The sequence below is a fragment of the Pristis pectinata genome, chromosome 12, assembly GCF_009764475.1.
Source record: "Pristis pectinata isolate sPriPec2 chromosome 12, sPriPec2.1.pri, whole genome shotgun sequence".
Taxonomy (NCBI): domain Eukaryota; kingdom Metazoa; phylum Chordata; class Chondrichthyes; order Rhinopristiformes; family Pristidae; genus Pristis; species Pristis pectinata.
The window spans coordinates 38,875,125-38,892,791 of record NC_067416.1 but is presented as its reverse complement, the minus strand read 5'-3'; the positions used below and the strand labels follow the sequence as shown (position 1 = coordinate 38,892,791).

The window sequence follows — 17,667 nt, the reverse complement described above, 5'->3', positions numbered from 1 at the left end:
TCTCACCAACGTCTTATACAGCTGTACATGTCTTCCTGACTCTTGTACCTGATGCCCTGTCTGATGAAGGCAAACGTGCCATACGCTTTCTTCACCATTTAGTCACCACTTTCAGGAAACTATGTACTTGTACCTCTAGCTCTCTTTGTTCTACAACACTCTCTAGGGTCCTGTCATTTACTCTGCAAGTCCTGCCCTGTTTTAACTTCCCAAAATGCATCACTTTGCACTTGTCTAAGTTAAATTCCATCTGCCATTCCTTTGTGCTCTTTCCCAGTTTGTCTAGATCCTGTTGTAACCTTCAACAACTTTCTTCCTTGTCCATCACACCAGCAAATTTTGATGTCATCTGCAAGCTTACTATCTATGCCAACTACATCCTCATCCAAATCATTAACATAGATGACAAACAAAAGGGACCCAGCATTAATCCTTGTGGTACACCACTGGCCACAGGCCTCCAAACTGAATAAACATCTCACCCACTGACTTCTTCTAATAGAATTATGGTCACTGGTCCCGAAGTGCTTCATCACTGACACTTCAGCCACTTGCCCAGCCTCATTTCCCAAGAGAAGGCTGAGTATTGCCTCCTCTCCAGTAGGGCCATCTACACATTGCTTGAGAAAACCTTCCTGGATACACTTCAAACAAATTCTAACCCCGCAAATCCCTTAATACAATGGTAGTCCCAGTCAATATTAGGGAAGTTAAAATCACCTACTAATACAACCCTATTATTTCTACAGCTATTTGCAATTTCCCTATATATTTGCTCCACTAATTCTCACTGACTATTGGGTTCTACACAATTGCTTTGTTCCTCATGGAAATTTCAGGTTTAAAAAATAATCCTTTGTTCAGCATAAAATATGAAAGTTACTAACATCAGAGAATGAAAGGACAACTTTAACAAAATGAAAATAGATAAATGAAATTTATAGCTCATTTGATAAATTATTTTGAAAATCCAAGTGCTTTTCCATTGTGATTGCATGTTGCCTTCACTGTTCAACCACTACATTGCAGTAGTTTCCCAGTGGCTTTTGTGTAGGTTCTGGAAGGCTGTTCCCTTTGTGTGATGGGAAAAGTAATTGTCCATGTTGAATGCTCGCAGTGAACCCTTGCCTGGAAGATCTGGCGTTCAACTACTGCTACAGGACTAACTGCAGTAAGAGAAAGTTGGCTGTGAACGCATTGCCTTAAATTTCATTGTGGGAGAAGAAATCCTGATATTCCGAAAGGAGACAGGACTTCAGAGTCCTGATGAAAGGTCTCGACCCGAAACGTCGACTGTTTATTTCCCTCCATAGATGCTGCCTGACCTGCTGAGTTCCTCCAGCATTTTGTGCAAATTTACAATTCTTTGTTTAATCCTGAAATTCACAATGTAATTGTTGTTTGCTTTCTCTGGCCTTTGATTATGCATAGCAAATTAGCAGCTTTGTGATACCTCCTATGGCACTAGGCTAAAAAGAGTTGCCAATATTTGAATCATCTCTTTAAATGAGACATCATCTCTGTTGTGTAGTGTCAATTAGCTGGCGTTGCACATGTATCCACACTCTTAACTACTAGTAAGGCTTATATAGCTCAAAGATCACAGAATTTTGTTCTTTGGAATTTTTACCCGTAACTTCTACAACATTATTGTCTTTGGAGAACTTAAACAACCGTTCAAAGTAAATGCTCAGTGCCTCCAGAGATCTGCCATATTTATCAGTTTCTCAATATACCCTATTTGTACTGCTTTTGCCATCCAGTTTTACATCCTTTTTACACATTTAATGACGTCTGTATTGAAGGATTCACCTTCTGTCTTTCCCTGCTTTATTAAAGTCACAGATTTACAAGTGTCACTTTATAGCAACGTAGACTCTCACCAGTGTGGTGCATTGGGTTCTTCTAGCACATAACTCAGTTAACCCAGGAAAATCAGGAAAACATGACCACTTAATACAGTAGTCAATACTTAAATGCCTGAAACACGGTATATACAATGTTGTGCAATAATGAACCACATGACATAATGTCTTAAGGTAACAGCAACTCCACCAACCTTAAAACAACAGTTCAGACTTATGCATTTATGCTACATTCACCATCTATCTCCATCTATCAAAACCCTCTCATAATTTTGATTATTTCCATTAAATCTCTTGTGGATTTAAGAGATGTAATCGTAAACAGTGGCTTCTCATGGTAACGAAATGCCACCCCCTGCCTCTGACACTCTCTCTCCCCAGCATACACTTAAAAGTAATTCTTTTCTAATATTTTAATATATCTGTACAGCACCAACCAGGCCCACCATTAGAACAGCTTGGCTAGATTTGTCTTCTCCAGGGTTGGTCTTAGGCTTATGAGATTTCTTAAAGGATAGGGGGAGGGAGGAGAGAGAGAGAAAGAGAGAGAGAGGGGAGAGGAGAGAGAGGAGAGGGGGAGAGGAGAGAGAGGAGAGGGAGAAAGGAGAGAGAGAGCAGAGAGAGAGAAAGAGAATGTATATGTGCAACCACTCACAGTGAAGCACACAAAATATTCCAAACTAACCCCATACATATCCCACCACTGCCTTTCTACCCCCTCCATCCCCTACATAGGGATCACATTTCTAGAGATTGGATACTAGAAAGGTTACACAATGCCCTTTGCCCTTCATTTCCTCCATTTAGGCTAAGACAATGAGGGATAGGAGGGAGACCACAAGCACAGGAAGATAATCAACGACTGTAGTGTCTCTCCAGGCTTTAAGGGAGCATGCTTATCCTCTTGGGAAGAGGATTCAGAGAGATGCAAATATGACTTCAGAGAAGTTATACAGAATCGTCTAGATAACCACACTAACAATTGATTACTAATCCCCTTTGATTTGATCATTATCCATGTGCTGCATCATCATAAAGATATTTGGATGCAGCTTACAAGCACAAATACATTGTGATTTGTCTCTACAAGTTACCAGCAAAACCCTGTTCCCCTCCCCCCCCACCCCCCAAAGTATGAGGAAATGAAAGGAAATGAAGCATGCAACAAAGACTGGAGAGAAAGCAAGTGAAGGGAAATAATAATGATGAAGACAATAATGTTCTTTATGTCTGGCCTCCTTGAGGACTGGACAGAATAATTGAAAGAGATGCATGACACAGGAGATACACCAGGCACTAACAGGCTGCAGTGTGCCACCAGATGTAGGCAGTCTGGTGCAAGGACTTGTAACAGAGTAGGCTTATGCAGCTGCACTGCTCCAGAGGTCTCATTTGAGGTTTGTGTTTGGCACGTTGTCATGACAATGCTGATGTGGATGCACAAATAGATGGTTAGCAAGTTGTTTGGGCTGCCTAGGCAAATGCAGAAGATGGAAATGAGCCTGCATAAATCCATCTTCACGTTCTTGCAAGATGTTGTGTGGTACCAGGAAACCATGATTTCCCTCTGGAGATCATGTGCACTTTTTGCAAGGACTGGGCAACATTTCTGTGACACCACACCAACAGCTGTTAAATGATAGCTGCCGCAGAAGCATAGACATAAACCGCACAAAGTCTTTCTGCTTTTATGCAGTATATGCTGACCCAGCTAGAGGCCTGACTTTTATCATATGGGAATGCTGAAGGAAACAACTGTATGTAGGGAGGAGCATGATGTCCTGATTGAACACAGAGATGTCATTCATAAGTGGACTGCTATTCTGAGAATCCCACTCCTGAGAAAATGATTAATCTCAAACAACAAAGGGATGCAGCCCATGAGAAATTCGTGGTTCTACAGGAGCTCAGGGATGCTGAAAATGAGCAGCTTTCTGTATTCCATGAACAGTGAGAGGCTGCATGTCGCTAGGTAGTTCAGAGATGCCATGTGTAAGCAGGTTGCTCTCCTATAGAAGCAGGGATATGGCACATGGATACTCATTACTCTTCTGCAGGAGCATCAGCATGCACCTCCCAAACACTGCCCCCACTCACACACCTATTCATTGTAAGCAAAGTTCTGCTCAGATTGCACAGATAACTGACTCCAAGGGGATGAATGAAGACAGCAGGGACCAGACATTGTCATTCGGGACCTGTCAGCAGAACAGCTCCAGGTCTAGAGGTTAAGACAACGGTGGAGTGTCTGAACGCCAGCTGATCATTGCACCATTACCTACCCAGTCATCTCAAGGGTTGTCTCATGTGCAGGATCATAAGGGCATCGATTAAAGCTCCCATTAGACTCTCAGACAGCACACTAATCCACTTATCCATGCTCCACAAGTCAGCTATCCCATTTGATCTGTCAAAGGCCCAGGGCAGGAAGCTGAACCTAACCTATGTATGCAAGACACTTTTCTGGATCATTAAAATGACATCAGTACAGACTCAAAGGGAAAGGAACCAGTCTTCTGGTAGCCAGTTTGCAGACACACAGGAGGCACTTTGATATACCACTAAGGTATCAAACCACACCGACAAGTTTGTCAATCAAGAAAGGCATTCTGATGTGGTACATTTACAGACAAATGTTATGATTTTCCATTCATGTATTAGCTCTGTTTTAAATTATTCTCAAGACATTAGCACTATTCAAATACTTTCTCATTTGAAGTAAATAATATCCTTCTTCTTTCAAAGGTAGGTCACATTGGTTTGGCAGCTGCTGACGTTGAACAGACCCAACACTGCCTCACCAAGAAAGGTTTACTAATTTCAGGTCAATTTACACATTTCAGGTCAAAAAGCTTCAGAAAAGTTTTGATTGTCACCATCCATTGAATGATGTTTTCCCCTTAAAAATGATAGCTTCAGTGCATTGTACCGAATGACTGTGAAAGAATTAGACTCAGGCCATAATTGCCATGTTACTTTGGCAATGATTACACCTGACCTCCAATGTGAAGTTGATTATTATCTCACATTTTTATCTCTTGCTTGTTCTGCTCTTACAATACTTATCATGGTCACTTCTAAGGAAAAGATATACGAGTGAGATGAAGCATCTGCTCTAAATTGTTAATTTCTAGGAACCCTCCTTTATACGGGGATGAAAATGATTGTAAACAGTGGAGGCAGCATTAGTGAAAAGCTATTAGTTGTTCAGGAAAATGTGACAATCAAATGATCAGATCCAGTTGTTGCCAGTTGAGTAAAATTCTGTGCTTTCACACTGATAGTTCATCAGTTCTGTCGCTGTATACCATGAAATGTTCAATTCACACAAAGGCTTAAAGTGGAATTCAAGTGGAGAGTCAGAAAGAATTTCTCCTTGATGCATGATTGTGGATTTCACCTACTTGAAATGTTTGCCCTTCAATGTATCTCCTGAGCCAATGAATGCCAATCTGATCAATATGTTGCTAGGTGCATTACTCTCAGCTGCTGTGGCTACAATGCTGGCCAGGCAACCTCAATGTTGAAAAACATTCCAAAAGGTTCAAGCTTCTGAACAAGGTTTAGATCTGAATAGCACACTAATCCAAGGGAAGTTTACCTTGCGCGAAGGTCAGAGTTCTTTAAACTAGGTGCTGCTCATCAGGAAATTCAGAGATTTTGCATCAAACTATCTAAATCATTCATTGCTGTGTTATATTCGGCACAAATGAATGTGCACAGCAGGATATGGGAGAATGTTATGTGCCATCTGGGCTCTCCTAACTGATTATCTATGCACTATGTTGACGTTAAGGATTGGAATGTGGAGACAGGCACTAGCAGGCTCCTTATGAAAATGGCCTGTGATGGAATTCTTTATGGCCCATCCAGACCATGCCTCCCCCCTCTATTCTGCTGGGAGGTAAAGCTGTTCCTATTCAACTGGGATTTCTTGTAGCTCTACTTGTCCTACTAGAAAAACAATATACCTCATTGGTGTATATTGCAGGCCACACTGGCACACTGGTGTGCAATTTCATTTTCAGAAGACCAAAGGCTTTTCCACAACGACTCTGGTATTTGTGTAGTTCTCATTGTATTTGTGTAGGGCTGTTGTGGTTAGACAGGGAAGGAGAGTCAGCCCTTAACCCAGAATACATCCCTCAGGCAGTGCTAATTGCTGGAAATGCGCAGCAGTGCTGACTCTTTCAGACACAAGACTATGGGTGAAAGTCTTCCTGAAGAACGTCACCAGTGGCAGCTTATATTGTCAGAAGGCCATTTCATTGTATCATAATATCTCTGATAATCATAGGCATTTGGAAATGGGTAAAAATACAAATTAATGTTTTTGAAGTTCTAAAAATAATATATTTCTTTAATAACACATTGTTATTAATTAATTAAAGACAAAAATAGACAGACAAGGAGGGCGGCACTGTTCCACAGTCCAGTGACCCAGGTACATTCCTGACCTGGAGAAACAAAGGACTGCAGATGCTGGAATCTAGATAAAAAAACAAGATGCTAGAGGAACTCAGCAGGTCAGACAGCATCCGTGGAGAAAAACAGACAGTCAACATTTCGGGCCAGGACCCTTCTTCAGGACTGAAGATAGGAAAAGGGAAGCCCAATATATAGGGGGTAAAAACAGAGCAGTGATAGGTGGACAAAAGAGAGGAGGCTGGGTGGGCACAAGGTGGTTATAAGTAGATGCAGGTAAAGGATAACGATAGGCAGGTGCGGGAGACGGGGTTGGGTCAAAGGTATGGAGGCAGGTGGCATAGGGAGAAGGGAGGAGAGGAAAAGGAGAGAGAAAAAAAATGGTCAGAGAAAAAAAGAGAGATTGGCTAGGAAAGGTAAGAAAAGAAGCAAGGGAGGGGGGGAGGTGAGTTTACTTGAAGTAGGAGAATTTGATGTTCATGCCATTAGGCTGTAAGGTCCCAAGACAGAAAATGAGGTGCTGTTCCTCCAGTTTGTGTTTGGACTTCTGACAGTGGAGGAGGTCGAGGACTGACATGTCAGTGATGGAGTGGGAGGGGGAGTTTCTTCTCCAAACCCACTGATGCCCACAGCTACCTTGATTACAGCACCTCTCACTCTGCCTCTTGCAAGCACACTATCCCTATCTCTCAATTTCTCTACCTCTGCTGCATCTGCTCCCATGATGAGGCTTTCCACTCTAGGTCATCTGAGATGTCCAACTTCTTTACTAACCGTGGCTTCCCTCCTTCTGTGGTTGAGAGAGCTCTCACCCGAATCTCTGCCATTTCCTGCACCTCTGCTCTTACCCCCCACCACTCCCAGACCCAACAGGAATAGGGTCCCTCTTGTCCTCACATTTCATCCCACCAGCCTACGTAGCCAACACATCATTCTCCGCCTCTTCCGCCATCTCCCACATCCCACCACCAAGCATATCTTCCCCTCTCCACTCATTTCAGCTTTTCACAGGGATCGCTCTCTCCGTGACTCCCTAGTTCAGTCCTCCCTCCCCACCCATCCCGCTCCCACCCTGGAGACTTTCCACTGCCCCTGCCACATGTGCAACACCTGCCTCGACACCACCTCCATCCAGGAACCTAAACAGTAATTACTTGTGAGGCAGAGATTTACCTGCACTTCCCTAATATCATCTACTGCAATTGGTGCTTAAAGTGTGGCCTCCTCTACATTGGCAAGAACAAGCGCAGACTAGGTGACTGTTTCATAGAACACCTACGCTCCATCTGTAACTGTAATCTGCATCTCCCCATTGCCAGTCACTTCAACTCCCCCTCCCATTCCATCACTGATATGTCACTCCTCAGCATCCTCCACTGCCAGGAGAAGCCCAAACACAAACTGGAGGAACAACTGCTCATTTCTGTCTTGGGACCTTACAGCTTAATGGCACGAACATCGAATTCTCCCACCTTAACTAACCAGCCCCCCCCCCCCCACCTGGCCTTTTTTTTTCTTTCCTTATCTCTTTCTTTTGCTTGCCATTTTTTCTCTCTCCTTTTCCTCTCCTCCCCTCATGCCGCCTGCTTCCATAACTTTGACCCACTCCCGGTGGATCTGCTCTCCCCTCCTCACCTGTATCTGCCTGTCACTATCTCTTACCTACATCTACCTATCACCACCTTGTGCCCGCGCCGTCTCCCCTCTTTTGTTCACCTATCACTGTTTTGTTTGCCCCCCTAAATATTGGGCTTCCCCTTCTCCTACCTTCAGTCCTGAAGAAGGGTCCTGACCCAAAACGTTGACTATCTGTTTTTCTCCATGGATGCTGCCTGACCTGCTGAGTTCCTCGAGCATCTTGTTGTTTTTTTCATCTACATTCCTGACCTCTAGTGCTGCTTGTGTGGAGTTTGCATGTTCATCCTGTGATTACATGGCATTCCTCCAGGTGCTCCAGCTTTCTTCCACATCCCAAAGACGTATGGATTGGTAGGTTAATTGGCTACTGTAAATTGCCCCTAGTGTGTACATATGTGGTAAAATCTGAGGGGAGTTGGAGGAAATGTGAAGAGAATAAAATGTGTAGGGTTAGGGTAAATGGGTGCTTGATGGTCAGTGTGGTCTTGGTGGGCCAAATGGCCTGTTCCGTGCTGTATCTTTCCATGACTCTAAGACAAGTAAAGAGAAATACACCAAAAACTTGCCTATTTTTATTTCTAAGTGAAGGTTAGTAACACAAACAAATGGGGTCACATTGACGCGCCAGCTATGGCTGGTATCCTTGGCTTAGCAACTCACAGATTGCCTCTCAACTCAGATGTGCACACTTCTGATTTCAAGTGTGTTCCTGATGTTCATGGAGCATGCAGGCATAATTATCCAAAACATACTGGGGCATGCATTGCAGATAGCTAGCGGTTCCTTAGAGAACCACCAGCTGGCAGCATGTTCTGGTTCATTATTCAGAGAGGTTCAGGTAGGATGTGTTGTCTCTAAAAGTTCTCTGAGAGTATGGTCTTTGTGGATGTGCATATTGTTTTCTTCCATCCTTAGACTCCCAGCCCTCTCCAAGTGGTTAACCTTGTAATCCAGTAATGTAGTATTGCCAGCGGTGTCACCACTGAGATATCCAAATGGAGGAGTAACACTCATTATAAATATAAACACAGTCTGTAGATCTTTGGAGATGTCTGAACAGCCTACAATCAGTTCTGAAGATGCTCAATCAAGGTTTCCCGATATCAGCAGAGTGTCCCTTTAAGTGGCAAGTGAGGCAACAAACCAGCTCATAATTTTATTGAAACTGTTCTAGTTTAGTCTTGTATGGAGCTTGGAGCTCCGACATTTGACTATACAAATGGAAATGCAGCAAAATGTCAGGCATGCTAACAAGGATTGCGACTAGGAGTACCTGGTCCAATTTTGTAACTAGCAATTTCACCTAGCAATGATTGCAAATTCGTCCTGATCCAAAGGTTAACAAAAAAAGGTCATTTGAATATATAGCAGCTAAACTAAACCAGTGCCGAGCAATCCAAATTCTAGACTATGGTAATTGACTTACAAATGATATTTATTGCCCTAATACACGTCTGATTTCCATTTGCACCATGAAATCTTACACAAGATTCTGAAGACAAATCAGAGATACAAGTAACTTTGTATACATCAATCGAATTACAAGAGGGATTTTAAAAATATTTTTATATTTAGTTCAATTAATGGATAAATGATTGAATAACACCTATGTGGTAATAAATTAGATTTGAGAGAAAATATATGCTTACATTCTGTAGTACTACATTCACGATTTATTTGAGAGTATAATTATCTTGACCTAAGTTAAAAAAATACCATTAACAATGTCATTTGTAATTACAAATAAGAGCTCCAGCTGATTTCCTCAAACAAAGTTTTATCTCAGGAAATACTTGCTCTGAAAGATCACATCCTGTAACTAATTCTCTGAATGCAAATCCAGCTAATTTATGCAGAACTCTTATCTTTTTCTCTGACAAATATGCTTCCCTCCTGAATAATTGCAATTATTGGGACTATTGAGGGGTTCAGCATGGGAGAGGATGCGGAATGGTTCTTCTACTTAAAACCGAACAGATCTGCTTTTACCCACTTAACCAGGTGGAACCTCAGGGCTTCTGAGCACAGGCTGAAGTTCAGCCTTCCACTCAGCTAAGGACTCACTGGGATGTTGTGTGGATGGGAGGACTTCAATTGTAGGGAGAGACCGGATAGGCTGGGCTTGCTTTCCCTAGAGCAAAGAAGATTGAGGGGAGACCTGACAGAGGTATATAAAATTATGAATGGCTAGACAGTCAGAATCTTTTGCCCATGTTAGGCATGTCAAAAAACAAGAGGGCATAGATTTAAGGAAGAAGTTTAAAGGAGATCTGAGGGGAAAGCTTTCTTTACACAGGGAATGGTTAATATCTGAAACGTGCTGCCAGAGGAGATGTGGCATCAGATGCAATCACCACATTTAAGAGGCATTCAGACAGGCACTTGAATAGGCAAGGCATAGAAGGATCCTTCTCTAAAATGGGCAAATGGGATTAGTGTAGATGGGCAAAAAGGTCAGCATGTACCTAGTGGGCCAAAAGGCTTGTTGTGCTGTATGACTCTATGACCCTTGGGACACCTGTGCTGTATCTTTGGACTTGTAGAGTCAGCAATTAGGCTTGGAAATCTGACCAGTCAACCTACGTCAGCTAAATCTGGCAGTAATTCCAGCAGGCCCAATGACTTAAATGGAATGAAATGGCTGCAAAAAAAATGGTTTAATTTATTTTGAGGCAACTAAAACAACTAAATACTATAAGAATGTTATAGTGTTAAATGATTTTCGGAACTCTAGGTTTTAATTCTTTTAATAATTCAGATATTTTAATAGTATTATTTATTTTTAGTAATGCTTGAATGTTTTTGAATGCTGGTGAATCTCAAAGTAATTCACAAACATTTAATCTAAATGACAGCTTCGACAGCCAGGGCATGAGGCCCCAATATCAGGGTAAAGAGCATGTCAGCTATGGTTGGAGAAAGCCTTCTGGACTTCTCTGTAAAGCTGGGTGTTCGGGCCCATTGCAAGCGGCAATGGGTTCTAAGGCAGATGACACACAACAGAAGATTTCACCTCACCCCATTATTTCTAACTAAAAGGTATTTATTAATTATCATTCTAAACAGCATATAATATGGACTTCATTAAAACAGTGTCTGAAACATACTCCAGCAACTGCAGCAATGATTGATGAGAGGAGAAAGTGGGATATATGCAAATTAACAAATATATGTATTGCTTTCAGAAGGTTTCACATCAATTACACTGATATTCCAGTACAAGTGTTTCTTGGACTGTTATTTGAAACTGTATGGTCTAACAAAACAGACTAAAAATTTGGGATTTGTTGGTGTGTAGAAGTTAGAGCATGCCAAAATAAGCAGGCTTTACATACGTTCATTTGTTCATATTTTCAGCATAGAAAGAGACCACTTTAGTTAATTTTCCTTCACAGTTAATGTAAAATTAACTTTACTCAAGAACAAAGTACCAGCTCTAAACTACTGTTCTATGCCACATCAAGTACTACCCTTTAATACTTATTAAATACTCATATAATTTGTTCTGAAATGTAGTAAGAATCAATAAGAAGCTTTGTGCAATTTTTTTCTAATAACCCTTGCAATAAAAAGACTCCTCTTTTCAGATCCAATGCTGATTTTAATTCCCCATTCACTAACATGTACAAACATTTTTTCAATACCCTTTCATCATTCCCAACACTTCCTTTTGTTCTCTCTCAAACTTTTATTTTGCAATGAATATAGCCCAGTTTTCAAACTTGTCCCCATGATCATATTCTGTACTTCTAGTGAATCTAAGCTCCACTTGTTCAAGGAATCATGTGCTCATACCTGCCCATTGCACTCCATCTCTGATTTAACCAAGGTTCTTTACAAAGTTATCATTTTATCTCACCTCACAGACCTTTGCCCAAATGTTAATTAGAGTCACCCTTCATTAAGAATATTAAAAACTTTTTTTCTCCATTAACATAGATCATTGATCATATTCTGTTGATCATGGAAACATAATGATAAATTGACAAACATTGACAACATAAGGGCACTCCTGGGTTTCATTATGAAGTCTACTTTGCTTCATGCTTTAAACATTAGCGGCAAATTTGTTACCATACGGACCAAAGCAGCCTAACTTATAACTTTGTTGAAGCCATTGAACAAACCCTAAAGTGTCCAAAACATGGCAAGTGACTCAAACTCAACTTTTGACTCTCTAAGCACCTCTAAAGCTTGGATATTCTTCTGTGCATGCAGCAGAAGGTGACACTTGCAGAAAAAATTCCTCTGTTATCTCCTGTATTCAAATGGAGTGGAGACCATGGAGGAAACATTGGGGAGCATTTTTCAGAAATTGGGGAGAGAATCTCGGGGAGGTTGGTAGAGAGTCAAAAAGAGGATCAGTGAGGTGGTCAGAGAGAACTCAAACCTGAAAGAGAGAGGGGGATGGTAGGTAGGATGGAATCAGAGGACCAGGTGAAAGCTGTTGATGAGATGATCAGTGGTGGAGAGGATGTGAGTTCTGAAGGATTAAAATTAGAGACTTACCTGGAGGAAAATGGATGCCTTAGACTCTTCAGCAACTCTATTAACACCAAAGCCACACTCAACCCTTTAGTTAAGATCTGCTTCATTATTCTTGCGAGCTTTGTATATGTGGTAGATTTGTGTGACATCACTGTACATGCATATAGTTCCTGTGCACCAGCATGGTGTCCACACAGAAGAGCTGGTGAATGAAAATGGCCATCCAAGCACTGATATTTGGGAATCTCTGCTCTGTAGTCTATGCTGACCTATCCAGTGCTACCCTAAATACTCTATTTCTTCTTGTATTAGTTTTACAAATGCCATATTTATAGGCCATTATAAGGGACTCAACTAACTTCTTACACAAGAGAAACAAAGGACTGCAGATGCTGGAATCTAGATGAAAAACACTATGATGCTGGAGGAACTCAGCTGGTAAATGCAATGAGGGCTGGGTGAGAAACGTTGGGGAAATACAATGTTCCTAAACCCTCCAAAGCAATTATTTTTTTAAGTAGCATTTACGAAGTGAGGGTACTATTGAAACCCAACATGTTTTGAATAGTTTAAAGTGGTCTTTGCTGTACTTATTACTTACTTCTCAACTAAATCCACTGTTAATAGTACAAGGTCAGACATCTGGGAAAAGGAGATAAATTTCCAGGCCAGTGGGTTTTCTCTTTCCTTCACAGTGACCTCTTCACTCTATTTAATAAACAGAAATATAACTTTCAGTAAATCACAATGATTCATTACAATGTGGATTTATTGGTGGTAAATATGGATTCCAAGTCCACATCAAATGTATGTAGTATCAAAAATTAAAAAATATGATGCAATTTTATTAACATTACATAAAAATATATTTCCTAATTTTAAGTACTTCAATGTGTATTGAGATGATACTTTGCAGTTGCCAAATAAAAATGTGCACCCTCCATTGCACATTGCAAACTTCACCAAGAGGAAAACGGAGCTGTACAGTTTGTTTGACAAGATCAGCTACATCTTAGTCAATTAAAGGGAAAACTGGCCAAAGTTATTTAATTCAAATATGGGCCGCAGTGGAGGAGGGTGTTTTTGTAACAGATAAGTAAGATCTACATATTTTCTTTAGAATATTACCAGGATGTTATCCATACATAGTAATGGAACCCTATATAAGTACTCAAGTAATAGCTGATTAAATGAATAAATATTAAACTCTTATCAGAAAATAAAGTCAAGATGTTGAGATGAATGTCATGAGGTAGCTGAATAAAATGATGTTAAAAGAGGCAGAAAGAATAGGACAATGGAAAAAGAAAGGAGTGGAGAAGAGTCAGGCATGTGAGAAGGAGAGGGGAGGAGGACTAAGGGTGAAAGAGGCCTAAGAATAAAAAAGATTTGCAGTGAGTGGAGGGTACTTCCCAGGGGAGTGGAACAGTGGAAAGAGGATAATAGTGATATCTACCTTGAGTTCTGTAATTATTAAACTAAATTTGCTTTTTGTTTTCAGCTGGTTTCTGGTTGATGGATTTGGGATGCTTTGGAGATGACCATAGTGTGTTCAGGAACTTATATCCTGGGAAGTTTGTTGTTAATAAGTTGACAACTCCATTCTTTGAAATGCTACATTCATTGACTGTTGGCTGTGAGTAAATAAGAATACGACATAGCCCAGGCAGCATCTATTTGTCAATTACCCTGTACATTACATTCAAGCTGTAAATGACTGACAAAATATATCTTGAAACTATTCTGTTACACCTTTAGTTTTATAATCAGAGTAATTGAGTGCAAAAGAAGAAAATAATGCTTAATCTTTATTATTCACTTGATAAGTTCTAGCTGCAATAGTCTATCAAAAACTGGGCACCACACTTTGGAAAAGATGCAAAGACCATGGAGATGTACTTGAATGATATTGCCAGAAGGGTTATTAATCAGAGGACACAGATTTAGATTGGCAAATGAACCAGGTGAAATGAGATTCTATTTTTGAATAAAGCATATTCTTATGTTGTGGAATGTATGGTATCCCTGAAAAGGTGGTGGTGATTCAGGGATAACTTTCAAAAGATAATTGGGTGAATATATGAAAAGGAAGAAATTGCAAGGCAATTGCATGGGAAAAGTGGAAAATTGAATCTACTAAGATGGCTTTTTCAAAGACCCAGCACAGATTCAATGAGTTAAATGGCCTCTTCCCTCAGCTGTCAATGGATAAATAAAGAACTTCAAAAGATCAAGTTGTCAATTATCATTTGTAACAGAATTTCTTTTTTTCAAGAAAATACATGTTTCAATAGCGAATTTCTACTTCTTTTCCGACCAGTAATCATGTCACACAAAGCAATATGTCCTGTAATGCTACGTCCTGTTACAATATTGTCATCTAGCTAGGTCAAACCACTCCGGACCTTAGCTCTTGTCATATTGCACCCAGCTGTGGATTCCTAGGCACTTGTTTGGCACCAAGTGCTATATAGACAAGCCACAGACTTGCAGCTGAATGGAATGATATACGTTATATCTGCAACTTTCAGCTTGACTCTGACTTACACCCTGCACCTGCCTTACCTCTATATATGTTCAATCCACTTGCCCACCCAACTCTCATAACAACATTGTCTTCATAACAGCCAACCTGACCAGAATGTGTCTCAACACACCATTTGGAACAAGGAACAGGAATCAATGAAAGAACAAATTCTTCAACATCCCAATAATATTAAGTTTTCATATCTGGAGTAGACTCCATTAACAGATTTAGGATGGGACACCAACAACATAGAGACAACCTTCCTCTCTGAGGCCTGTGTGTTCACCTTTCTGTAGCTCTGATGAAATACAGAGAATGTTGCTTGTTAAGGTATTCCCTCACCAAATTTAGCAGTGTGACAACTGTAAACTCAGCATATAAGGAGACTGTCATTTAGCTCTGCTAATAATTTAAGGTCATACATCTGTAGGCATAGTTGCTTTGAATTAGTGAGGTTACTTCCCATGTGTAACGTACAATAACTAAGTAAATAAAATCACAAAAATAAATTTTCTTCACAACGTTGTGTGGCATAGAAGAAATAGATCATATGTGTGAATCCTCAGAAGCTTTTGTATGTTAACATGTACTCATGGCTCACTCTACTACCTAATGAAATACCTCACTGTTTAGTTTGTTAACAGGCTTTCAACTCAGATCAAAGATGGATTCCTTTCTTTCAAAAAAAAGCTTACCCTCATCAAACTCTTTGATTCATGTACAAATTATTTTGTGTATTCCAAATTTTTAAAATTACAAAGTATATATATCCCTCCAGGGCATTGTACTATCAAACAAGTTAAAGTCCCACAAGAATAAATTGATCCAATTATTAACATTTCTTTGGGCCTTCTTTATTATTTTTACTTTATTAAATAAATATTTCAAGTTTTTGCACTTCTGTTAAGAGAATCTTATCTTCAAAGGAATTAAGGAGATTTTCTTGAGTTGTTAGTCCTGTGTGGATACTTTATATAGGAACACTGCAAGCATTGAGCTATATCTATTGGTAGGAGAAAGCCCATACATTACAAAGAGAAGCTAATCACTTGTTGCAAGATGTACATTATCACCTTTCATTGTTATACAATCAAATATTGATAGTGCCATGACAGAAGCATGTTGGCGACCATTTCTAGGTCATTTTGTGTCATTTAGAAAATTTCACCAGGCACTTCCTATTATCAGTTACTCCTATAACACCAACGCAAGTTCCACATCTAGACTACATGGGATGACATCATTCCCTATCCAGTGCGTCCTTTGGAGCAGTGAAGGAGAATTTGGACCACAGTGTCCTCAGGGTACCCACTGCTGAGCATTCTCAAGTCACTGAGGTTTTGCCACTGTAGCACCAACCTGGGAGATATGTCGGTGAATGAGAATCTTGAATCCTGTCATCAACTACATCACCTTCCCAATTAAATCTATACCCTACACTCCAAATCTCAAGGAGATTCTCCAGTCCCCAACATCCACCTCATCACTGCAATCCCCCTCCAGTAAACTTCCTGGCCTCCATCCCCTCTGCCCCACACCACTTTCAGACTGATTTTTCCTGCACCAACCTCTCCTCACCACCACAGATACGCTGTTGAATTCCCAATCCATAGTTTTCCCCCTCCCACAATCACAGAAGTACTGATTTTCTAATTCCTCCCTCCTTCCACCACTGAAGAATCCCACTGAAGTCCTGATCCAAGACCAACATCACCCCAATCCCACCACCACAGAAGTGCCTGCAAATCCAAATCATCTCTTCCCCACCCCCCATCACCACAGAAGTGTGACCGAAATGCCATCACATAACTCTGCAGTGGAGTACTGGAGTATTCCTACACATAGACGGCAGGTGAGGCATTACTCCAATGCCCACCCTATACTAGCCAAAGGTCCCCTCAGACTGAAGCCGCAGGAGAGGAAGATGAAGCAAAATGCAAGTTTTCAGATTTTAAGAAATATGATCCATTTACAAATGCCATAGGTTGTTCAAGCAAGAAAAATATCTAATCAATCTGGATGATAATATCGTTCTCTTTATTGTTCTAAGAATTTGACACATTTCTAATGTCACCAGAGCATCCCATTAGTGCATGGGTGTAAGTTTTGTACAGAGCCTTCATTGTCTGACTTAAAAATCCCACCAGATTGTTCAAAGAGCAGGGGTATTCTCCTCCCTTCATCACAAGAGTAACTGCATATCAAAAGTACCCCTCTGTTTCTGAAGTACTTCTGAAAGGTGCTATATAAATCAAGACCTTTGACAACAACCAACCTACTGGCCTCTTGTGAAAAAACAAACTGTTGGAGGAACTCAATGGGTCAGGCAGCATCTGTGGAGGGAAAGGAATAATTGACATCTCGGGTCGAAACCCTGCATCAGGACTGAGATTGTAGAGGGAAAATGGCCAGTATAAAGGGAAGAGGGGAAGCGGTGAGGCAGGGCTGGGGGTGTTAGGTGGAAACAGATAAGGAAGGGAAAAAAGGGGTCAGAAGCAACCTGGTGGGGGGAGGGGAGGGTGAAGGTACAAATAGAAGCTGGAGGGTAATAAGTGGAGGCACAAGAGGTGCAAATGCTGGACTCTGATAAGTAAGCAAGGTTTTAAGTGGAACCAGATAAGAGAAGGCTGATGGGCAGCTGAAATCCAATAGGGGAGGGGATGGGAGACCCTGTGGTAAAACTGTGTGGGTAATAGATGGACGGAACCAGGTGGAGGAGGGGGA

At 40.9% G+C, this 17,667-nt stretch overlaps 1 protein-coding gene across 1 annotated transcript in view; it reads right to left on the bottom strand.

Moving 5' to 3' along the window:
* The window catches only part of cabcoco1 (ciliary associated calcium binding coiled-coil 1), an 81,218-nt gene that overhangs the window by 44,388 nt on the left and 19,163 nt on the right, over positions 1 to 17,667 (bottom strand). Inside the window, exon 2 of the mRNA XM_052027767.1 lies at positions 13,018 to 13,124. Coding sequence (XP_051883727.1) covers positions 13,018 to 13,124 — 107 coding nt within the window. The remainder of the gene's footprint in view (positions 1 to 13,017; positions 13,125 to 17,667) is intronic.